This window comes from Cervus canadensis, chromosome 20, assembly GCF_019320065.1.
Source record: "Cervus canadensis isolate Bull #8, Minnesota chromosome 20, ASM1932006v1, whole genome shotgun sequence".
Taxonomy (NCBI): domain Eukaryota; kingdom Metazoa; phylum Chordata; class Mammalia; order Artiodactyla; family Cervidae; genus Cervus; species Cervus canadensis.
In genome coordinates this window covers 22,873,338-22,897,957 of record NC_057405.1, presented here as the reverse complement: position 1 = coordinate 22,897,957, position 24,620 = coordinate 22,873,338, and the positions used below count along the sequence as shown (strand labels likewise).

Here is a 24,620-nt window from a genome sequence, read left to right as displayed (position 1 = left end):
TCCAGTTGAATCTGGATGAGGTGATATCTCTTCGGGTCAGATATTAATTCTAGGATAACCCGAAGTAGTCTTCACAGGATTGAGATAGAAACCTGCTAAGAGCAGTCCATGTCCTCATTCTAGAGCATGAGACTGCTGCTCAGAGAAGGGGGTGACGTGGCTCCAGCAAGGAGGCGTGCACCCAGACAGAAGCCCCGGATCCTGCCGTTTGAACGCAGGGAAGCCACTGGTGTGGGTTGTCCGTGTGTCAGGGGCTAAGGCATCAGCCCATACTGGACACTGTTGGGGCCTGACTTGGTAACTGCCATGTGGTAGCTTTGAGATTTCCAAAAGCAGTTTGCGCTGAAGGGAGGAAGGGCACCTGGCTTCATCCACCCCACCACACCCTCCAGATTCCCACTGACACTGACACCTTTCTCTCGATTTCTGAGGAAGTGACAGAGTCACTCTCTCGTGACCACCTTTGCTGACTCCTGTTCACGGGCTGCCATGTGGAGCTGCTAGAGGAGAAGCCAACGGCCTTTGCTCCCGAGTGCCTCTCTTTCTGTGGACCTTGGGGGCCCTAGTCCCCACTTGCACACCACAGGCCTTTTCCACATGTTGTGGGGCCCCTCACTCAGTTTGTATCCCTCACTGTCCTTGCCATAGCTCCCTTGAAACTCAGCTTGTGAGCTCCTTTGTCTGCAGCGTGGCCCGCCTGGCTGCCACCGGACGGACAGAGCTGACAATGAAACAACAGCTCAGATCTGACAGCTCAGAAGCTCTGTACAAAGGGGCCTGACTCTTCACAGTGGAGAGGGTGTCGTAGCCTCCAGGGTTCTGGAACCTGTGCTTGCGCCAAAGTGACTCCACAGGCGTTTGAATGCCTGGGGAGAGTCCTGGCTATAGTGGGAATGGCTCGAGTCTCCTGAGGTTCTGAAGGCCCACTGTGTGCAGGTTCACGGTGCAGAGAGAGGAGAAAGTGGAGGCCTGCCCTGGAGGTGGTGAGAGCCCATGGATGAGTCAGACAGGCAGGCGGGGCAGGATGGCACCTGAGCCGCCTTCACGAGGGGGTGGTGTGGGGCCAGAGGACGAGAAGCAGGTCTGCTCCCTCGGCTGGTGCCCAGGGCAGGTTGTCACCAGACAGAACAGTTACCATGGTGATGACCATCACTGCTGTCTGCAAAGGGTTTCCAGTGGTGCGTCTCCATTGGAGCGGTCAGGCCATCTCTAAGCTAGACTGGCCATGTGCATTGCCTCTCCTTCGTTCTTCCCATGTGTTCTCTTCTTTCCAGAACATGAATTTTCTAGAGGGTTTTTGGGTCACCAGGATGTTAGGTCATTCTCTAGCCTTGTCTCCTGAGGAATGGCTTCCTAGTTGTTGGGGTTGTTTGTTTATCCAGCTCTCTTTCTTGGCTGGTTATGTGACTTTGTTTGTGCCACAGGAAAAGTTCAGCATTCGCGTTCTGGCTGAGATGTCATTCTTAACAACAGCAATGACTGCCTGGGGAATATGACGGCATTTGCCTAAAGGGCTTCATCTGGCCCATGATATCTTGAAAGTACCTACACCATCCTTTCAGATACTCAAAGGTACTTCAAATAAAATCAAAACAAGAATTCTCAAACATAGCCTTGAAAATGTGGGGAGTCAGAACAAAAGGACCTCATTGTTTCACTGATAGTCATTGATGGGGACACCCAGAATATACGGAGAAATGAAGAGAAAAGGTTTCAAGTTTTTTCGTGGTCAGGGAGACGGAAGAACAGGGAGTGCTTGCCGTGAATACAGGGTTTGCTGGGAGGTGAGGCGGAAATATTCAAAGGGTCTGAAACTACAAGGTGGCCATGGTTACACAGCGCTTTGTCGGCCCTCAGTGTCCCCAGATTGCAGCCGTTTTCAATAATTGTTATTATTAGACAACGATAATTGTTAACAACAATAACAATTATTAAACAACAATAATTGTTACTATGACATTGTTATTATTAAATAAATGAATAATTTTATTCTTTCAAACTGAACCAAGAAAAGTACAGAACACCATAGACAAGCAAAAGAGCACAAAATAGGTAGAGAAAAACCAAATAAACAGACCCTCAAGGGAAGGGAAGTCAGTCTCCCCTGGGTGGGGAGCGAGTTGATGGCATCCATGGGGGGCAGACAGGGATAGCGGCTGCAGAGCCCACGGCTCCCCTGGACCTGGTGTTTCCAGAACGGGCTCTGGGTCTCTGTCCAAAAGAGGGGCCCGTTGTCCCTGCAGCGGTTGGTCAGTCATCGTGGGCGTCTGGGTGTTGAGCAGGAGCCAGGGCAGGCTGTCCCTGCAGAGGTGGTAACTCATGCCCTGACTCGGGTTCTCCTGCCAAAGCCCGAGCGGGTGCAGGTGCAGGTGGAGGTGGACGTTTGGGCCGAGGGGGAGGGACATCGGTGCCTGGGGCTGGGCGTCCTGCAGGCACAGAGGTCCGATCTGCCCAGTGTGGTGGCCAGGAACCAGCTGGTCCAGTGTCTTTGAGGCAGGATGGATCAGGTCTCGATGTCCCCTCAGTGGATCCCTGGGTCCTGCACGTGCAGCAAGCACCTCTGTAGGGACAGGTGTTGGAAATGGAGCCTGGTTGAGTTGGAAGGTCAGAGCTAGAGCTGGGAGAGAAGAAGAGATTACCCAGAGGTCTCCCTTGTCACGGGCCTAACTGGGCTCTAAAGCTTCCCAGGACTTCCAGTAGAATACCCAGCATAGGATGCCTTCTCTGACTGCAGTCTGCAAGATGGTGTGAGGCCAGCCGTTGCTCCAGGCCCAGCCCCAGCTCTGGAGGACTCCTCCCTGGGAAGCTCAGCGCCCCTCCCCACACACTCAGATTCCCAGCCCCGGGCTCCTCACCTCTGTGCTCTGCCGCGCTGGGCTCCAGGTCCTAGTGCTGCCTCAGAGGGAGGGGTGCTCGGGGCTCTGGGTCGGAGCCGGGTGTGCTGAGCCGCGAAGCAGCCCGAGACTGGGCCCCGCGGTGTGTCCTGGGTGGTTTCTGGGGAGGCCTTCCCCTCTTGCTCTTCACTGCCCCTTGGGCTGACCCCTCCATGGGCACGCTCACCTGGACCCTGCACTGGGCCTCACGGACAGGGGGATGGGGCTCCGACCCCTCCCTCGAGGAGGTGGACGGCGTGTCCCCCTCGTCGGCCACATCCGGTGGGAAGCTCTGCAATGACAGTAAGCGTCAGCCAGGCCTGCTTGGTGTTTTCCGAGCTGGGCCTGGCCAGTATGGCTGCTGCTTCTGCCCACTTGAATTTCTGGTCCCAGCGGAGATGTGTGTCTGCTCAGATACCCACCCGGGAGGAAGGAGACACCTCTTAGGGCGTCAGGTCAACCTGGGCAGTCAGCGCTGCCTGGGCTCTCCCCCTCCCGCCCAGCCTGCTCTCCCCTGGGGTGGGGACGCCACCGGTGCACAGGCTTCTGACCGCACATCCTTCTGGGCTTGCTTGAGGCAGACACACCCCGAGAACCCCCCGTCCCCATTCCCAGGGAAAGGACTCGGGGTTGCCCGGGTGGGATGGGAGAGGTGGCCGGGCCCGGCCTGGGGCTCCCGGGTTACCTTCCTGTTCCTTCGGGCAAAGGGCCAGAGGCCTCCTCGGGGGGCCCTGAGCCAGCGTCGCCAGCGATCCCACACACTCTGCCTGTGAGCCCTCCCGAGGCCCCGGCCTCTGGGCAGGGGCAAACAGCAGAACATCTTGGCAGCAAGTGATCTGGCTGGGGTCTCCTCTCGCAGTGGTGCCTGGGTCCCTGGGTTCTGGGTTCTGTTGAGTTCTGTTGCCAGGAAGTGACATCATTTCTTGGGTTCGTTGCTGAGGTCCCTCACACAGAGCTCCCCAGGGGAACCTGGGTGTTTCTGAGTGTGCAACCACACCCTTAGGCCCCGTGCGGGCACAGTGACACGCACACTGCCCAGCCCTCAGCCTTGGGGGAGGCCTGGGTTCCGCCAGGGCCTGAGCTCTGAGGACACAGCTGCTTTCAGACCAGGCTCCTCCTCATAAGTGATGTGTCCCTGGATAAGCATGTGCCCCTTAGGGTTTCCCCAGTCTCTCCATCTGCAGAGAGGTGGTCATTCTACCATCTCCTGCTTAGGTCTCTTAGCCTAGGAGCAGCTCCAGTGCCTGTTCAACCCGTGGGCTGGTGTCACATGGAGTTCATGCACTGACTCTTCACAGAGGAAGGATTCAATACAGGGCTCACCTAGCACAGAATGAGGCAGAAACAGGCCTTGATGGGCTTTGGGACCTAAGAAAAGGCAGTCCTCTCACCTTCCTAACTATTTCAAGATCCCCCCAGCCCCCCACCCAGTGGGAGGTCTGAAGGTAAGATTCAGACATCGCCCCCTCTGATCTACAACAACTTTCGTCGGTCCTCCTGTTCCATTGAGATTCTGGCTTAAGTTTCCCATCTCAGCCTCTAGGGGAGGGCGAGGCTGCCCCTCCAATGGCTCCCAGCATTCTCTCTTTTCCTCTTGTCACCTTGGGTCATTTCCCCCCTTGCAAGTGAATGGGCCCTGTCACTGGTTGAAACCTCAAGATTGATTCATGCAAATTCTGGGAAATCTTCTCATTTCCTCTCTCTGTTGTTCAGTCTCTCTCTGTAGATGGGTCTCTTTCTTAACCTTTCTAAATTCAGGCTATCAATTTTTCCCTCCCTGACTGTCTCCTGTGGATGCATTCCTATGAATATATATTGCATGTCTATTGTTAGCCTAGCATTAGGTTTTAGGGTTTAGCTTTCAGTGAGATAAAGGATTGGGATTGGAGTTGCTGTGAGGGGAAGGTATAGGGGTGGTGTTATTGTTTCTGGTTCACTGAGTGGTGTGAGTTCTTAGTCTGTTTTTCATATGAACCCCTCATCAGGACAACACTTGCAAATAGTCTCTCATGTTCAGTTTTCCACCTTTTTGATTTGTGAATGCTTAGCTTTTCCGTTGCAAAGCTGTTCAGTTGGATGGAAGCCCCTGGTGTTCTTTGGTTTCCTGTTTCCCTTACTCGAAGAGACCCATTTTTGCTTCCCACACCAAATGTTAAGGAGCCCTGATGTGATGGAGCCTACGGCACATGCTTATTTCAAGGAGTTTCAAACTTCCCTTGTGGCTCATCCTGTAAAGGATCCACCTACAATGTGGGAGACCTGGGTTCGATTCCCGGGTTGGGAAGATCTCCTGGAGAAGGGAAAGGCTACCCACTCCAGTATTCTGGCCTGGAGAATCCAATGGCCTGTATAGTCCATGGGGTTGCAGAGAGTCGGAGACACCGAGTGACTTTCACTTTCACTCATAACTTCAGGCTTTGGGTTGACGTGTTTCACCGATTTTGAGGTGCTATGAGAACAAAAGCCAAGGTGATTCTTCAGATGTAGCCATCCAGCTTTGCCATGGCCCTTTCTTGAAGAGTCTTTTGTATTCCTATTTGCATCTTCTCCTCTCCTTTGTAGTAGATGAATTGAGCATAGAAGCTAGGGTTTATCTCTTGGACTCTCAGCTCTATTGTATGGATCTGGATCTGCATGTATGTTTGTGTGACCAACACCATACTGTCCAGATGATCCTAGTGTTGCAGTCTAGTTGGCTATCAGGCAGCCTGGTAGGCCCATATCAGGCCTTCTTTCCTTAGACTGTACAGACGATTTAGGCTCCTTTGTGTTTCCATACCCATTTTGGAATTCCTTGGTTTAGTGCCCCGAAAATATCCCTTGGCCTTTTGAGAGGAATAACATGGACTGGACCCTCTGGATTGCCTTCGGGGGTGTGACATCATTTTACCAATAGGAATCCTTGCAATTCATGAGCTCAGCTTATTTTCCATCGGGTCGTGTGGACTTCACCTTCTTTCATCCATCTCTTGCAGTTTTCTGAGAACAGGTCCTTCCCTCCTGGGTTAGATGGACTCCTGGGTATTTCCTTTTGGTGTATGTCATTGTCAGTGGGGTTGATACTTGCCTTGTCATTCTAAGAGTTTGCTGTGAGCGTTGGAAATGCAAACAATTTTCCTCCCTTCCATCTCTCTGAGCCACCAGGTAGGACAGGCCTGGTCGGGGTCACACGGGGCTCAGGGAGGGCAGCTAGACCGTGTTTCTCAGGCCCTCAGTGCTGGGCATCATTCGGTGTGCTCTCCGTGTGCCTTCCTTGGCCTGCTGTCCCTTCAGACCTTTCCCTAGTTTTAATAGCCTTGTTTGTGTTGTCTCTTTGGAGACAAATCCTTTATCAGCTGTGTGTTTGCAAGTATTTGTGTGCCAGTGAGTGGTGTGTCCTCTGCTTTTGTTCATAAGGTCTTTACCAGAGCAGAAACCTTTGATTTTACACAGTCCACCGTATTGCCTTTTTGTGCATTGCCTTTCTGTATTGTGTGTGAAGACTCAGAGGTCATGTCTAGGTTCTGCGTGATTTTATACTGTCTTTGTGAGACGTTTGGCATGGAAAATATGTCTCAGAAAAATTTGAAGTGAATTTGGTGTAAGGTGTCAAGTTTCCATCCACATTCACGTCATCCCCTCTCGTTTTCAATTCATCACTCCTGAACTCTTTTGGAGACCTTGTGGGAAGTTTGGTTGCATTTCAGTTTGAATTTCTGCCCTTTAGTAGATTCACCCAGTTCTGCCAACAGGGACACTGTGAATGGTGAGTGAGGGGCAGCCTGCACTCCCAGCAGTGACCACAGGGTGGGAAGAATGCTGCTCTCCCCTCCGGAGCCACAGGCCACAGGCATCCCAGTGAGGAGCGGGCTGTGTGTACAGCTAAGAGGATTTAGTCTCTCAGGCACCTGTGCGATGTTGCCTTTGGGTCACCCAGGGTGGGCGTTTACAGTGACAGGAACCATTGCCCCGCAAGTGAAGCGAGAGCCGATCTGAAATCTGCCACTGCTCCTAAAGAGATGCACCTGAGGCCCCTTGAGGGGCCTGCACAGCGTGCTCTTTGGTGGACATGCTGGGGACACTGCGGCCTCGTGGGCTGCCCAGGGCAGGCTGTCACCAGCCCAGACATGACCGTCACTGCGGTCTCCAAACGGTTTTCACTGGCGTGTGTCCTCATCTGAGCGGGCAGGCCATGTGCACTGCCTCCCCTGGCAACTTCTAGGCCAGGTCTCCTAGGCTAGAGCCCTCAGGTCTAATGTGTAGGTCTAGGCTACACTGGCCATGGGCATTGCCTCTCCTTGCAACTTCACCGCTTCCTTCTCTTCTTTACTGCACACTGATTTTCAAGAGTGTTTGGGCCACAAGGATGTTGGGTCTTTCTCTAGCCTTGTCTCATGGGGTTGATACAGTGCTTCCCAGTTGTTGGCATGCTCATTTTGTCCGCTTTCTTTCCTGGCTTCTTTTTGTGACTTTGTGCCTGAGGAAGAGCTCAGCATTTCCCTTCTGGCTGAGACGTCATGCAACAGTAATGCCTACCTGGAGATTATTTGCCAAAAGGGTCTCATTTTGCAGATGACATCTTGAAATCACCTGCACTGCCCTTTCCGATACACAAAGGCTGCCTGAAAGGAAACAAAAAACGAGAATTCCCAAGTCTACTCTTAAAATATGTGCAGAGTCTAATAAAACCACCTTTTCTATGATTTTGTTCATCGGCATGGACTGGAGACATCCAGGATATGGGAAGACACTCAGATATGAGAGGAGTAAAGGTTGTCGGGGGCAAGGGAGGAACAGGGAGTGCTTGAGGTGAATACAGGATTTGCTGGGGGCGGGGGGTGGGTTTCGGGAGGATGAAAGGGTCCCAAGCTAGAGAGTGGGGCCGGCCGCACAGCATTGTGAAGGTCCTTAATGTTCCGGAAATGTACCACTGAATGCCAATTTTATTGATTGACACTTAAAGGGGAAAAATACACAAATCTGTGAAGAACAGAATATAAATCAAGAAAATACAGAGAAACCAAATGAAAAGCAGTTCGGGAAAGGGAACTGAGTCTCCACTGGCTCGAGAGAGAGTTGATGGCATCCACGGGGAGCAGACAGGGATGGAGGCTGCAGAACCAACCCCTCCACTGGACACTGTGTTTCCAGAAATGGAAATGGAAAGGGCTGTGGGTCTCTGTCCAGAGCAGGGGCCTGTTCTCCCTGCAGGGGTGGGTCAGTCATCGTGGGCGTCTGGGTCTTGGGCAGGAGCCAGGGCAGGCTCTCCCTGCAGAGGTGGTAACTCATGCCCTGACTCCGGTTCTCCTGCCAAAGCCCGAGCAGGGGCAGGTGCAGGTAGAGGTGGACATTGGGGCTGAGGGGGTGGGACATCAGTGCCTGGGGCTGGGGGTCCTGCAGGCACAGAGGTCCGATCTGCCCAGTGTGCTGGCCAGTATCCAGCTGGCCCGGTGTCTTTGGGGAAAGGCTCAGATCTAGATCTCCCCTCAGTGGATCCCTGTGTCCTGCACATGTGTGTGCAACCACCTCTGTGGGGACAGGTCTTGGAAGTGGAGCCTGGTTGTATTTGAAGGTCAGAGCTAGAGCTGGGAGAGAAGAAAAGCTTGCCCATAGGCCAGCCTTGCTATGTGCCTAACTGGGCACTCTAAAGGTTCCCTGAGATTCCCAAAGAATACCCAGCACAGGAGTCTTCTGTGCAGTCTACAAGATGGGTGGTCTGAGGCCAGCCTTTGCTCCAGGCCCAGCCCCAGCTCTGGGGGACTCCTCCCTGTGAAGCTCAGCGCCTCTCCCCACAATCACATTCCCAGCCCCGGGCTCCTCACCTCTGTGCTCTGCCACGCTGGGCTCCAGGTCCTCGTGCTGCCTCAGAGGGAGGGGTGCTCGGGGCTCTGGGTCGGAGCCAGGTGTGCTGAGCCGCGAAGCAGCCCGAGACTGGGCCCCGCGGTGTGTCCTGGGTGGTTTCTGGGGAGGCCTTCCCCTCTTGCTCTTCACTGCCCCTTGGGCTGATCCCTCCATGGGCATGCTCACCTGGACCCTGCACTGGGCCTCACGGGCAGGGGGGTGGGGCTCCGACCCCTCCCTCGAGGAGGTGGACGGCGTGTCCCCCTCGTCGGCCACATCCGGTGGGAAGCTCTGCAATGACAGTAAGCGTCAGCCAGGCCTGCTTGGAGTTTTCCGAGCTGGGCCTGGGCAGCATGGCTGCTGCTTCTGCCCGCTCAACCTTCTGCTCCCAGAACGAGCAGAGGTGAGTGTCTGGTCAGATAACACCCGGGAGGAAGAAGACCCCCCTGAGGGCGTGAGGCCAGCCTGGGCAGCCGACACTGTCTGGGCTCTCCCCATGCCGCCCAGCCTGTTCTCCCCCGGGGTGTGGATGCCACCGGTCCACAGGCTTCTGACCGCACATCCTTCTGGGCTTGCTTGAGGCAGACACACCCCGAGAACCCCCATCCCCACTCACAGGGAAAGGACTCGGGGTTGCCCGGGTGGGATGGGAGAGGTGGCCGGGCCCGGCCTGGGGCTCCAGTGTTACCTTCCTGTTCCTTCGGGCAAAGGGCCAGAGGCCTCCTCGGGGGGCCCTGAGCCAGCGTCGCCAGCGATCCCACACACTCTGCCTGTGAGCCCTCCCGAGGCCCCGGCCTCTGGGCACGGGCAGCAGCAGAACATCTTGGCAACAAGTGACCTGGCCAGGGACTCCTCTCCGATGTGGAGACCTGGACACCTGGATACTAGCTGAATAGTACTGTTTCACAATGATCTATAGTCCTATCTGACTGAGTTGTTCTAAACCTTTTTGATATGTGTTGACAAAGCTTCTTAAATAATTCTAATGAAGAGGATTTCTAGCCTAACTTTGGGATGCTTCAGAGGCCCCTGAAACATCCCAGAGAGAGATATTACCCTAATTAGGTTCGTTTTGTATACAGAATTACATGGGAAGTACTGTCAAGTGAGTAATAAGTCTCCAGTTTATATTGTATGTATCTTCCTGACCCAGGGATCGAACCAGAGTCTCCCGCATTGTAGGCAGACACTTTACGGTCTGAGCTACCAAGGAAGCCCATTGTATGGTAATATGTTACTAATATAGATACCCTAGAAACTGTATGGAGTTCCTAAAATTTTGATGTGTTTGGGTAAAATGTTTTCAGGCATGATTCAGTTACTATCTCAAAATATTGTCATAGCGCTAACCAAATTTCGCAAAGATGCTTCCTCTTCAAGATTTATAAAAAGGACTTTTGGATAAATACCAGTTTCTGAACTGGGGAAAGATTCTAATGAAAAATCTGCTGACTTCACAAAGGTTAACAAAAGGACTGAATGAACTGGTGAATATGCTTATCACTTTTATGGTTTCTAGTTTTCCAGGTTTAAGAAAAACCTTCTGCTCAAACTAATTATGATGGTAATTTGTTAAGATTATATTTTATAAAGAAATTGAAACATTTATCTTTTCTCTCTGTCTGAACTTCCAGAGATCAGAAACTCTTAGTTTCCAGTAATTTTATCAGATAAGTTAGGAATGTTATTTCACTAACAGGTACAGAAATCTGAAGGAACTTGAAGGAATCTGAGACCTTGAGAAGGGAGGAATTCACTTAGATCTGTTAGGGAAAATCTGTGATAAACATTTGGCATGACTTTCCTAGCCCTGAAAGGTTTTATTTTAAAAGTTCAGTCTGAGACTTTTATAGTCTCAGCAAAGCAAAAAAGTCTATGATCAATTATGGTTGTATAAATCATCAGGCAGTTTATTGCGACCAGACCTATAGTACAAACAAGTCTTAATTTGGTTATATTTGGTAAAAATGGTGGTGATTTTAGGGAGAAAAAGATGTTTCAATGAATGTTAAATCCCAGTTTGTTATTGGAGGTTGTATCTACTAAGAGTCATTTCCTGGATAGTCCTTTGTTGTTAGGGTATATTAATGTAAAATTTAATTGCATTATTAAAGGACACTCTAGGGTTGTTTCTGAAGCTTATTTCAGTAATGTGTCTTTGGATGAAGATCAGATGCCTCACGCATGACCTGCAATCAAGACTGAAAGAAGACATAATTTAAGGAACTTTCCAACCTGGATGTATGGACCGCTCTATCAGATACTCTTACTAGCTCATGCCCAGTGAAACTGAAGGGAAAATGACTCTTGGGTTAGCTCCCACTTCCAAAGGCCCCTAAGCTGGACTGGTCTATAGGGAGGCCTGCCGACCTCAAACTCACCTTAAAACAATGCTCAAACAGAGGACACTACACTGCACGAGGATGAGAAGAAGCTGATATCAGAAGTAGGTAGCCGGCCCAGGATGCTGATCTGCCTTTCATGATCATTTGTGTGTTTTCTTGATTCCTTGGACCTATGCCTATCAGTCAAATCTTTTCTATCATGGACACAATTCTATGCTGGTTTAAAACTCAATCCAACTGTTTGACTGTGGCCAATTACCTATGTCTGGTACTTCTGGGTTTCCTTGGTGGATTTCTGTTCTCTAAGGATACCCACTAGGAAATTTATTTTAGATGAGAGTTCAGTCCTGTTCTATCTTCATGATATTTACAAATGGAATTCTCTCACCTGGCCAATTAATAATACCTGCTCTGGGGATGCTGGCAATAGATATGTTTTCTCTTAGGGTCATTTTAACTCAATCGGAGTGATGAGCCAAGTCTCAATTTAAAAAATTAACCTATCTATGAAAGGGAAAATCCCCACAATTACGGGGTGGATCTACATGGTTAACACCAGGCTACGGTCATTTAAGATTAAAAGCTCCTCTATGTTGGGAAGGGTTCAGTTCAGTTCAGTTCAGCGACTCAGTCATGTCCGACTTTTTGCAACCCCATGAATCGCAGCACACTAGACCTCCCTGTCCATCACCAACTCCCGGAGTTTACACAAACTCATTTCCATCAAATCGGTGATGCCATCCTGCCATCTCATCTCATGTTGTGCCCTTCTTCTCCTGCCCCCAATCCCTCCCAGCATCAGGGTCTTTTCCAGTGAGTCAACTCTTCACATGAGGTGGCCAAAGTACTGGAGTTTAAGCTTCAGCATCAGTCCTTCCAGTGAACAACCAGGACTGATCTCCTTTAGGAGGGACTGGTTGGAGCTCCTTGCAGTCAAATCATACTAAAAATGATCAACCTGGTAATTATGAGACAAGGCTGGGTGCTTTATGAACTATGTTTCTTATTGCCCTTAGAGAGTGATTGGTATGGAACTCAGTGGATTTGTGGCACTAATTTATGGCCTTCACATCTACAGGGATGGATACTAAGGTGTAGCCTGGGATTCCCATGAAATTTAGGCCATACATGTTAACGAAATAGAGGTAACCCTAACCAATCTACCATTGGTATGATCCCAATGAGTCAAAGATCTGTACTGTACTGGTATGACCATTTTGCACCGTGTGTGTGTGTGTGTGTGTGTGTGTGTGTGTGTGTGTGTGTTTGTGTGTGTGTGTGTGTGTGTGTGTGCCTTCAATGGGGTTGGAGTATGTCATTGACCATATCTAAGCCTTAACATCTTTCATAAGCTTTAAGTGAGAGTAACCAGGCTATTAGCCTATTGAATTCTGAGATCTCTATGATGAGAGAGGCAATGCTACAGTACAACTGCAAGGCCCTTGACAACTTAAAGCATCTCAGGGAGATATCCGTGCTGTAATGCAAACTGAATGCTATATTTTCATACCTGGCAAATCCTTTAATGTAACACATTTGAACCACATGAAAAATCAGATTTCTGCTTTAAGTGACCCATCGCCTAATCTTCACAATCTTTTAAGAAAACTGGTGTGAGAGGCTCATGGCTAAAATATTTACTTTTAATTCCATTAGTGTTATTAACTATACCATTTGTAATTTGCTTGTTTCACAAGATTATCATTTCATGTATTACCAAGTGTATGAACCTCCAACAAAAATGATGACAAGACTTGAAGCAGTTGATCAAACGTATAGCTTGATATATGATCAATGATTGTAATAGTGTAACTCTAGGTTTGAAAAGATGCAATGAGATGGAATACTTTCCTGGACCATAGCTAGAAGACAGGAGTCCAGAGATCTTTGACTATTAAGACCTAGTCCAGTAATAGCACATTGAGTGTCTTATCAACAAAAACCTTCTTCATAACTGGGAATGAGCCTTCCCAGCAACGCGGAACAAAATGGTCATGAAATGCCCGCCAAAGTATGGTCGGATTCATGACCACTAGGGGGCCGTGTCAACTACAAGCCGGCATGTGCCAAGAGCATTGCCAATGACTGAACAGCAAAGGCGCCTACAGAGAGTGAACCCCATGCTGCTATAGCCGGTGACCTGCAGCACCCCTGAGGGAGCTCAGGCTGCAGTGGGGCCCTCTCTGCTCCAGGGACTCTGGTGGGACAGGTCTTCAGACAGTTGGATGTTTTCAGGGGCAGATTTTATGATCTCAATCCTTGCATCTCCTCATATCTAGAGAAACACTAAAGCCCTTCCTGGTGATATCAGATCCTCATGACTAACAAAAAGCCTTTTGTAAAATGAGTGCTTCATGGTATTGAACTCTCCCTTCCCCAAAACCTTATATATTGTCTTTCCCCCACTGCTGCTTGACAGCAGTTTCTCGGAGCTATCTGAGATGCTGCCTCCTGGGCTGCAGTCCTCATTTTACCCCAAATAAAACTTAACTCGCAACTCTCAAGTTGTACATCTTTTTTAGTCGACACGTGCCACTGTAAGAGTTACCCTGGGCTCCACAGAGGTGATGAGAGTCGGGGCCTGGGGTCCTGGGCACCTTCATTTTTGGTGGCGAGTCCGAGGAGGCTGGGCAGAGCCGGGTCAGAGGACTCCTGCTCAGGACCAGGAGGGGATGTCCGGATCCCTAGAGGGACCCCGTGTCCCTTTATGCCACAGCTGGGACATGGACCTGGAGGACGCCTTGACTTTAGGCCTGAGCGGGCCTTCTTTGCGCCTTTGAAGCAGGGCCCAGGTTGCTTCCTTTCTTTGTTGGTTGATGGAGGCTTGGAGCCATGTAGGGCAGTGGCTAAAAGGTGGCATTTGGCCTGATCTCATTGGGCCTTCTCTAGCTTTGCCTGTCCTTCCTGGTTATTGAAAATCTTAAAGGCTAAATTTAAAAGGTCTCATTGAGGGGTTTGAGGGCCTTCTGCCTTTTTTAGTTTCTTTCGGATATAGGGATGACTGGCAGATAAAATGTGTGTTGAGGACAGTGGTGCCCTCTGCTGAAGTGGGGTTTAATTTTGTATATACAAAAATATTTTGTATATTTTTGTAGCACTTCCATTAACCTGGCTAGAAATTGTGCTGGGTTTTCAACTAGCCCTTGAGTTATTTCCAAGAGCTTATCAAAGTTGACAGCGTTATGCCCTGCCTTTTGAAGGCCCACAATGAAGCAAGCAACCACGTGATTACGGGCTACTCGTCCAGGTCTCCCTGCCTGGTAATCCCAGTTGGGATCTTCTCGGGGGACAGCTGTTGCCCGTACGTGCTTAGGGTCGTCTGTCCTGTATATCTCATCAGCATGAGCCTGAGACGCTTGGCATACTCTTTCCTTCTCTTCTGGGAGAAGAGTGGGGGAAAGGACGGTGTAAATATCATGCCAGGTTAAGCTGTAAGACTGGGTAAGATGCTGGAATTCTTTTAGATAATTATCAGGGTCTGAGGAGAAGCAGCCAAGACGCTTTTCAATCTGAGATAGATCAGAGAGGGAGAATGGGACACGAACCCAAACAATGCCTTCTGCACCAGCTACTTCCCCTAAAGGGAGTGGAGCAGAGAAAGGAGCTGGGTCCTGCCGTGAAGTTTCCTGTTTTAAAGGTGCTTGGGACAGGGTACAGGGAGGGGATCTAGGGAGGTCGGAGTAAAGCCTTGGGACCCTTGGGTAGAGGGTGGGGCTGAGGTCTCAGAGCTTTTCCCAGGCACAGGCTGGGGAGGGGGTTGGGAGCTGCAGTGGCCTGCGCCTGAGAAGGAGGGAGGGAGGTGGGGACGTAAGGTGGAGGTCGTGGAACTGGATCTGGGGCTGCTACAACAGGATTGGGAGTGATAGTGGTGGGCTGTGGTCAGAAGAGTAGAAGGAAGAAGAAAAAAAGTCTGAACAGGGATCGGGAGACATTATATTAGGAGGATGTGGCCCAGAATGGATTCACAGAGAGAGGATCGAGAGTGAAGAGCAGAGAAAGCCTGAACATGAGGGATTTCTAACCACTTGCCATTGCAGTGGCAGAAGTTATCGAGGTCTGGTATAGTATCATAATCAAGAGTTCCATTTTCTTGCCATTGGGACCTGTTGTCAAGTCTGTATTGCAGCCAGACAGTGTTGAATAGTAAATAAGTCTTTTTGGTCTTATCTCTCCTTGGAAGGCCAAAGCTTTTAGGTTACGGAGAAGGCATCCTAGAGGAGTAGGTTTTGAGGGCTGGGATTGAGAATTTCACATCACAGCTGAGTACGCAGGTTAGACGAGGGCGAGAGAAAGTGAGGAGAAAGGTCCGAGAAAAAAGGTGTCCCCATTCTCAGGACTTGCTCAAAGAGTAATAACAGTCTGCTTTGAAATGGGCGTCCCCTATTTCAAAGTCAGACGGGGGTGCAAGGCCGAGGACCCAAAGGCCGTGGGAACCTCCCACCCAGTAGGAGAGAGAGGGGATCCGAGAGAATGGGGTTTCACTCCCTTGTAACCGATGGATGAAAAGTGGGCCGGTCTGTGGATGTCAGTCCAGCAAGGCAAGTGAAGAATCCTGTCCCAGAGATGGTCTTGGTTTCTCGGAAAGGTCCAAGGGAGGGGACCACCGGAGGTGGGCTCTTGAGAGGAGCCCACCCAGTTGCCATGGATTTTCCTTCCCAGGTTTCGGCACCAGAATGTAAGGTGAGTGCAGAGAAAAAGAGAGTAAGCTGGGCAGTCAGGCAAGAAAAGGAAATTTATTAGAGGGAAAAGGAGGGTGACTGGCTCTTAAGGAGAACCAGCATTCCCCCTTTCTAACAGAGTCCTTCTTATACCCCACCAATGGAAAATTCTCTGATGCGATTATCACGTAGCCAGAGGTCTGGAATCTGGTGGTCTCCCAGCTTTGAGAAGATAGGCACCTGTGAGACAACAGGATGCCATTTGGGCAACTTGATCAATCTCACAGATCACTGTGATTTATTCCTTGTGAGGTCAACAGAGCCATCTTATCAATGAGATCCCATGTGGGCCCTATCGCATAGTAGGCTTGTTCCAAAGTACTGATGCTGAATGTCAGCTCAGAGGCAGCAGCTTGAAAAGTGCATGGGTCATATGGGAAGGAGAATTATGGACTAATTTTAGGACAAGTGCCAAAGGGGCAAGGATTTGTTGCAACTTCCTCTAGGGATGAAATCAATATTGATGACATTTAGAAAAATCCTCCCTGTAGCCAGCTGGCCCAGTGCTGGTGGGAGACATTTCTGACATTGCCCACTTACCTTCCTAGCACTGCTTGCCTTGCTATGTCTCTGAGTTCCCTGTGGAACACACACATCCAACCCAGTCATGCCCACAACGCTCCTCTAAAATGGCTTCCCCCCAAGAGCCTGGAGTCCTCCACAAGAGCCTCCTTCCCTTCCACACACAGTGGGTGGACTCAGCCATGACTTGCATCCCCTCAAGGTGGCTCCTACTCCAGGTCAGCTCCAGCTAGAAGCACATTTGCAACTGTTGAGGTGGGACTCACGTTCAGCTGCACTGGTGGCCAACCAGACCCACCACCATGCCCAAAGCAATGATGGTACATCCACAGGACACCACACTCAGCCTACACAGGAGACACCCTGGATTTCCTGTCCCTGCTAACCTGGGGTAACTGTTCGTCTGAGCCACACAGGGGACACTCCACATAGGTCCACTCGTTCAACATGGAGACATAGTTCATCTACCTAATATTAATGCACAGAAACAGAAAAGATCGGCCAAATGAGGAGACAATATATTCCAAATGAACAGCTAAGACATGACCTCAGAAAAAGAATTAAACACGATGGAGATAAATAATCTACTGGTTCATTGGTTAAGAAGTTCCTGATAATGTAGGGGACAAGTGTTCAACCCCTGGTCTGGGAACTAAGATCCCAGGCTGTGGGGCAACTAAACCTGCGTGTCACAGCTATTGAACTCACGACCCTAGAGCCTGTGCTCCTCAGGAAGAGAAGACAGAACACTGGGAAGCCCAAACTCCACAACTAGAGTGCAGCCCCCACTCTAGGCAACAAGAGAAAGTCAGTGCCACAACAAGACCCAGTGGACCCATGAAATAAGTAACTAAAAGATATTTACTCATCTCAGGGAAGAATGGAGAACAGAGTGAGAACCTCCACAAAGAGGCAATAAGTATAAAATAGAGCTGATTATAATTGAAGAATACAAAAAAAAAAAAAAAAAATACAGCAGATGAGTCAACAGATTATATGATTCAGAAGGACAGATCAGTAAGCTGAAATACATAGTGGAAATCACCCTATTTGAGCACCAAAAGAAAAAAAAAAGCCAAAAAGTTGAGGATAGTTTAATGCATTTGGTGAATAATATCAAGCATAATAACATTTGCATTATAAGGACTCAAGGAAAAGAGAGAGAAAGATAAAAATTCACTTGAATAAAGAATGACTGAAAATTTCCCTATCTTGGTGAAGGAAAGACACACAGGTCCCAGAAGCACAGAGTGTCCAATACAGGGCAAGCCAAAGGAGAAACATGCCAAGACACATATCAATCACCTAAGAAAAATTAAACAGAGAAAATATTAAAAGCACGAAGGGAAAAGCAACAAATAACAAGGGAATCCCCATAAGTTTAACAGCTGATCTTTCAGAAGAAACGCTGCAGCACAGAAGGGTGTGGCATGATACACTTAGAGTTATGAAAGGGAAAAACTTACCAGCAAGATTACTCTAGCCAGCTAAGTTCTCACTCAGGTCCAGATCAGAAGCGAAAACTCGGAACCCCCACCGCGGGGCCGGCCTCTTCCTGGCAAGGACCTTCTCTCTGGTCCAGGCTCCAGTGTGATGTGGTGCTGCTCCCTGAGTTCTCCATGTGTCCACCAGGCCAAGAGCTCTCGGGAGCTTTAGGTCTATTAATCCGCAGGTGCCTAACTGTCAGAATGACACAAGGACTAACAACATTGAAGAGGAACTCTATTTTTAAAAAATGACAGAAGTACAGACAAGGCAGGGGGTGGGAAGCAGAAGGATTGACTGCTTTTCAGGCCTTTAACAGAAATGTATCAGAAATATCTCCACTCCAGCTCAGGAGAGCCCACATGGTGGAAACAGAATGGACAATCAGGCTGTGAGTCTAATCTGCTGGTTAGATTCAACTCCACTGCTGATCCCAGAGACCAAAGTCCCAATCCACCAACCTGCCTGTGTGCAGCCAGACACCAAAGGAAGAAACACAGAACTTGCCTTTGGAAGTCTCAGCCAGACTTGATGGTGGAGTTGCTCAGCATGGTCAGTGGTCGCTATGGACTCAGCCCCTCCTCCGTGCTCACATCCTCTGTCCTCACAGAAACATGCACGGTTCACCACACAGAACTTTCTGGGGCACTTGTGTATACCAGAACCTGGCAGTGGCCAAATGCGAGGAGAAGACTCGGAAAAGGACACCTGCCTCTTGGGTGCTTCCCAAATGACCAAAGACCTGAAGCCTTTGATACTTTGGATTTGGAGAAGTCTTTCTAAACATGTAAAGGGAGAAAGGAGGCCCACTGGGACTAGTTGATATCCATTGGGAAAGGACGTCAGGTCCCTACCTCACAGAAACCACCAAAGATTAGACACATACCAAGAACCAACACTTCAAAGAAAAACTTGACACATTTTAGAACAATTTTTGATGAGTGAATCCTTTTTTTTTAATTTAAACATTGTTGATTTGTAATGAATTTTAGATTCAGGCATACAGCAAAGTGATTCTGTGATTCAGTGTCTCAGGTGCTTCCTGGCAGAAAATTCACTTGCCCTGGGCCACGCCCTCTACTCCAAACAACAAGGAATAGACCTCCAAGGTCGGAGCAGCATGTGATGGTGCTTGTGGGTGGTTTTTGACTGAATAATTTATTCTAATAGGCTAGCAGAGGATCTCCAAACCCATCCTGAAACAGGAGTCCTTGCTCCCTTGAATGTGAAACAGGGCTTGGGAAGGGCAGAGGTGTGTCATGACCATTTTGTCTGCAGAGGACAAAGTGGTGCGTCGAGAGGATGCGTGGAAGCACGTCCCAGGACTCTGAGCACACGGACACAGTGACTGGACTCCTAGCCCTGCTCTTGGGGCATCGCACTGTGTCCAGCCCTGACACACGGCGAGCAGCTCCCACGTGCCCTAGGGAAGGTGACATGACCCGGACCTGGCCAGTGGGTGTGTTCCGTCCTCCCTGGCCACCGTGATTGGCTCAGGACTAGGGCAGTGAGCAATCAGGACCCAGGGCCAGGCTTGACCCTGGAATCAAGGGGCAGAGGGGCTCTGGTTCTGCCGGAAGGGGTGCGGCTGGCTGTCGTCAGGCTCCAGCAGTGGAAGGGGAGTGAGGTCGGCCTGGGGCGGTTGGTGGCCTTCCAGCTCCCGTCAGGGCAGAGCCGCCAGCCTGAGGATGAGGGCGCTGCTGAGCCCAGGGGGTGAGAGCGCCCGTTCCCGGTGTGGACCCGCAGCTCCTCCTGAGACCTGAGGGGAAACCGTCTGCTCGTGAGTCCTCTTCTGCTTGTCTGTCAGCTTGTTTGAACCTCGCTGGGTTTTCTATTCAGCTGGCTAAGTGGAGACATGGAAATGCAACTGTGTGGGTTTTGGCTGGCTTCAGGAAGAACTGCCAGATGCTGCTGGGAGACTCCAGTTAAATCTGGATGAGGTGATATCTCTTCGGGTCAGATATTAATTCTAGGATAACCCGAAGTAGTCTTCACAGGATTGAGATAGAAACCTGCTAAGGGAGCAGTCCATGTCCTCATTCTAGAGCATGAGACTGCTGCTCAGAGAAGGGGGTGACGTGGCTCCAGCAAGGAGGTGTGCACCCAGACAGAAGCCCCGGATCCTGCCGTTTGAATGCAGGGAAGCCACTGGTGTGGGTTGTCCGTGTGTCAGGGGCTAAGGCATCAGCCCATACTGGACACTGTTGGGGCCTGACTTGGTAACTGCCATGTGGTAGCTTTGAGATTTCCAAAAGCAGTTTGCGCTGAAGGAAGGAAGGGCACCTGGCTTCATCCACCCCACCACACCCTCCAGATTCCCACTGACACTGACACCTTTCTCTCGATTTCTGAGGAAGTGACAGAGTCACTCTCTCGTGACCACCTTTGCTGACTCCTGTTCACGGGCTGCCATGTGGAGCTGCTAGAGAAGCCAACGGCCTTTGCTCCCGAGTGCCTCTCTTTCTGTGGACCTTGGGGGCCCTAGTCCCCACTTGCACACCACAGGCCTTTTCCACATGTTGTGGGGCCCCTCACTCAGTGTGTATCCCTCACTGTCCTTGCCATAGCTCCCTTGAAACTCAGCTTGTGAGCTCCTTTGTCTGCAGCGTGGCCCGCCTGGCTGCCACCGGCCGGACAGAGCTGACAATGAAACAACAGCTCAGATCTGACAGCTCAGAAGCTCTGTACAAAGGGGCCTGACTCTTCACAGTGGAGAGGGTGTCGTAGCCTCCAGGGTTCTGGAACCTCTGCTTGCGCCAAAGTGACTCCACAGGCGTTTGAATGCCTGGGGAGAGTCCTGGCTATAGTGGGAATGGCTGGAGTCTCCTGAGGTTCTGAAGGCCCACTGTGTGCAGGTTCACGGTGCAGAGAGAGGAGAAAGTGGAGGCCTGCCCTGGAGGTGGTGAGAGCCCATGGATGAGTCAGACAGGCAGGCGGGGCAGGATGGCACCTGAGCCGCCTTCACGAGGGGGTGGTGTGGGGCCAGAGGACCAGAAGCAGGTCTGCTCCCTCGGCTGGTGCCCAGGGCAGGTTGTCACCAGACAGAACAGTTACCATGGTGATGACCATCACTGCTGTCTGCAAAGGGTTTCCAGTGGTGCGTCTCCATTGGAGCGGTCAGGCCATCTCTAAGCTAGACTGGCCATGTGCATTGCCTCTCCTTCGTTCTTTCCATGTGTTCTCTTCTTTCCAGAACATGAATTTTCTAGAGGGTTTTTGGGTCACCAGGATGTTAGGTCATTCTCTAGCCTTGTCTCCTGAGGAATGGCTTCCTAGTTGTTGGGGTTGTTTGTTTATCCAGCTCTCTTTCTTGGCTGATTATGTGACTTTGTTTGTGCCACAGGAAAAGTTCAGCATTCGCGTTCTGGCTGAGATGTCATTCTTAACAACAGCAATGACTGCCTGGGGAATATGACGGCATTTGCCTAAAGGACTTCATCTGGCCCATGATATCTTGAAAGTACCTACACCATCCTTTCAGATACTCAAAGGTACTTCAAATAAAATCAAAACAAGAATTCTCAAACGTAGCCTTGAAAATGTGGGGAGTCAGAACAAAAGGACCTCATTGTTTCACTGATAGTCATTGATGGGGACACCCAGAATATACGGAGAAATGAAGAGAAAAGGTTTCAAGTTTGTTCGTGGTCAGGGAGACGGAAGAACAGGGAGTGCTTGCCGTGAATACAGGGTTTGCTGGGAGGTGAGGCGGAAATATTCAAAGGGTCTGAAACTACAAGGTGGCCATGGTTACACAGCGCTTTGTCGGTCCTCAGTGTCCCCAGATTGCAGCCGTTTTCAATAATTGTTATTATTAGACAACGATAATTGTTAACAACAATAACAATTATTAAACAACAATAATTGTTACTATGACATTGTTATTATTAAATAAATGAATAATTTTATTCTTTCAAACTGAACCAAGAAAAGTACAGAACACCATAGAACAAGTAAAAGAGCACAAAATAGGTAGAGAAAAACCAAATAAACAGACCCTCAAGGGAAGGGAAGTCAGTCTCCCCTGGGTGGGGAGCGAGTTGATGGCATCCATGGGGGGCAGACAGGGATAGCGGCTGCAGAGCCCACAGCTCCCCTGGACCTGGTGTTTCCAGAACGGGCTCTGGGTCTCTGTCCAAAAGAGGGGCCCGTTGTCCCTGCAGCGGTTGGTCAGTCATCGTGGGCGTCTGGGTGTTGAGCAGGAGCCAGGGCAGGCTGTCCCTGCAGAGGTGGTAACTCATGCCCTGACTCGGGTTCTCCTGCCAAAGCCCGAGCGGGGGCAGGTGCAGGTGGAGGTGGACGTTTGGGCCGAGGGGGAGGGACGTCGGTGCCTGGGGCTGGGGGTCCTGCAGGCACAGAGGTCCGATCTGCCCAGTGTGGTGGCCAGGAACCAGCTGGTCCAGTGTCTTTGAGGCAGGATGGATCAGGTCTCGATGTCCCCTCAGTGGATCCCTGGGTCCTGCACGTGCAGCAAGCACCTCTGTGGGGACAGGTGTTGGAAATGGAGCCTGGTTGAGTTGGAAGGTCAGAGCTAGAGCTGGGAGAGAAGAAGAGATTACCCAGAGGTCTCCCTTGTCACGGGCCTAACTGGGCTCTAAAGCTTCCCAGGACTTCCAGTAGAATACCCAGCATAGGATGCCTTCTCTGACTGCAGTCTGCAAGATGGTGTGAGGCCAGCCGTTGCTCCAGGCCCAGCCCCAGCTCTGGAGGACTCCTCCCTGGGAAGCTCAGCGCCCCTCCCCACACACTCAGATTCCCAGCCCCGGGCTCCTCACCTCTGTGCTCTGCCGCGCTGGGCTCCAGGTCCTCGTGCTGCCTCAGAGGGAGGGGTGCTCGGGGCTCTGGGTCGGAGCCAGGTGTGCTGAGCCGCGAAGCAGCCCGAGACTGGGCCCCGCGGTGTGTCCTGGGTGGTTTCTGGGGAGGCCTTCCCCTCTTGCTCTTCACTGCCTCTTGGGCTGACCCCTCCATGGGCACGCTCACCTGGACCCTGCACTGGGCCTCACGGGCAGGGGGGTGGGGCTCTGACCCCTCCCTCGAGGAGGTGGACGGCGTGTCCCCCTCGTCGGCCACATCCGGTGGGAAGCTCTGCAATGACAGTAAGCATCAGCCAGGCCTGCTTGGTGTTTTCCGAGCTGGGCCTGGCCAGTATGGCTGCTGCTTCTGCCCACTTGAATTTCTGGTCCCAGCGGAGATGTGTGTCTGCTCAGATACCCACCCGGGAGGAAGGAGACACCTCTTAGGGTGTCAGGTCAACCTGGGCAGTCAGCGCTGCCTGGACTCTCCCCCTCCCGCCCAGCCTGCTCTCCCCTGGGGTGGGGACGCCACCGGTGCACAGGCTTCTGACCGCACATCCTTCTGGGCTTGCTTGAGGCAGACACACCCCGAGAACCCCCCGTCCCCATTCCCAGGGAAAGGACTCGGGGTTGCCCGGGTGGGATTGGAGAGGTGGCCGGGCCCGGCCTGGGGCTCCCGGGTTACCTTCCTGTTCCTTCGGGCAAAGGGCCAGAGGCCTCCTCGGGGGGCCCTGAGCCAGCGTCGCCAGCGATCCCACACACTCTGCCTGTGAGCCCTCCCGAGGCCCCGGCCTCTGGGCAGGGGCAAACAGCAGAACATCTTGGCAGCAAGTGATCTGGCTGGGGTCTCCTCTCGCAGTGGTGCCTGGGTCCCTGGGTTCTGGGTTCTGTTGAGTTCTGTTGCCAGGAAGTGACATCATTTCTTGGGTTCGTTGCTGAGGTCCCTCACACAGAGCTCCCCAGGGGAACCTGGGTGTTTCTGAGTGTGCAACCACACCCTTAGGCCCCGTGCGGGCACAGTGACACGCACACTGCCCAGCCCTCAGCCTTGGGGGAGGCCTGGGTTCCGCCAGGGCCTGAGCTCTGAGGACACAGCTGCTTTCAGACCAGGCTCCTCCTTCTCCTAGGTCACGTGGCCCTAGACAAGCATGTGCCCCTCAGGGTTTCCCCAGTCTTTCCATCTGCCGAGCGGGGGTCATTCTCCCATCTCCTGCCCAGATCTGTTGGCCTCCGAGACCCCCATGCCTTTCCACCTGGGGCTGGTATCACATGGAGTTTGTGCACTGAGACTTCCCAAAGGAAGGATTCAATACAGGGCTGACCTAGCACGGAATGGGGCAGAAACAGGCTCTGGGACCTAGGAAAAGACACTCCCCTTGCTGCGTTTTCAAGACCCCACCCCCCAATTGGGGGGCTGAAAGGAAGACTGGAAGGTCGCCTTCTCTTATATGAAAGAGGAGCCAACTTTCTGGTCCTCTTTTTCCATCGAGATTCTGGTTCAAGTCTCCCAGCTTGGCTTCTGTGGGTGGCTGAGCATAGAATGGCTCCCTGCATTCAGGCAACTGCTCTGAAAATGCAACCATGGATGCAATTATGTACAGCAGTTCTGTTCAAAATGGCTATACATGTTAAGAAGTCGTGATATCCTTCAGTAGATGAATGTGTAGGTCAATTGGATTCCATCCAAGTCACTTGGGGCAGAACATGTCACCCTAAGATGTGTCTCCGACATCGGGTGAGTTTGCTGTGTTTAATTCAATAAAATAAAAAAAGAGAAAACCTGAGTAGAAGTTGCCCTTCTTGATTTTAAGATTTACTAATTGATTGTTGGCCGTGCTAGGGCTTCATTGCTTTGAGAGGGCTTCCTCTAGTTCTGGTGAGTGGGGCTCCTCTTGTTGCAGAGCACGGGTCCAGGTGTCCAGGCTTCAGTCGTTGTGCTGCATGTGTTTAGCAGTTGTGACTCCCAGGCTGTAGAGCGCTGGCTCAGTGCGTGTGGTGGATGAGTTTAGCTCCTCTGAGGCATGTGAGATACGCCTGGACAGAGAACCAAACCCATATCCCATG

At 51.1% G+C, this 24,620-nt stretch overlaps 1 protein-coding gene and 1 long non-coding RNA gene across 2 annotated transcripts in view; one reads left to right on the top strand and one right to left on the bottom strand.

Moving 5' to 3' along the window:
* Window positions 1-24,620, top strand: part of LOC122422610 — a 129,287-nt gene that overhangs the window by 96,813 nt on the left and 7,854 nt on the right. Inside the window, exons 3-4 of the long non-coding RNA XR_006263915.1 lie at window positions 1,425-1,572; window positions 21,107-21,254. This is a non-coding gene — a long non-coding RNA (uncharacterized LOC122422610). The remainder of the gene's footprint in view (window positions 1-1,424; window positions 1,573-21,106; window positions 21,255-24,620) is intronic.
* On the bottom strand, window positions 3,288-23,481 carry LOC122422608. Its single transcript, XM_043439063.1, has 4 exons — window positions 23,242-23,481; window positions 22,744-22,848; window positions 22,539-22,602; window positions 3,288-3,770 (listed from the first exon to the last, which is right to left on the bottom strand). The coding sequence occupies exons 1-4, from the start codon at window positions 23,374-23,376 to the stop codon at window positions 3,343-3,345; spliced, it is 732 nt and encodes a 243-aa protein (XP_043294998.1). The 5' UTR covers window positions 23,377-23,481; the 3' UTR covers window positions 3,288-3,342.

Excerpts from the sequence above, each read along its gene's own strand:
- LOC122422608 (XM_043439063.1), bottom strand. The coding sequence starts at position 23,376 with ATGTTCTGCTGTTTGCCCCTGCCCAGAGGCCGGGGCCTCGGGAGGGCT. Across the intron at positions 22,849-23,241 it reads TTGCCCGAAGGAACAGGAAG|AGCTTCCCACCGGATGTGGC; the intron begins GTAACCCGGGAG and ends CTGTCATTGCAG. Across the intron at positions 22,603-22,743 it reads AGGCCCAGTGCAGGGTCCAG|CCCCGAGCACCCCTCCCTCT; the intron begins GTGAGCGTGCCC and ends TCCGACCCAGAG.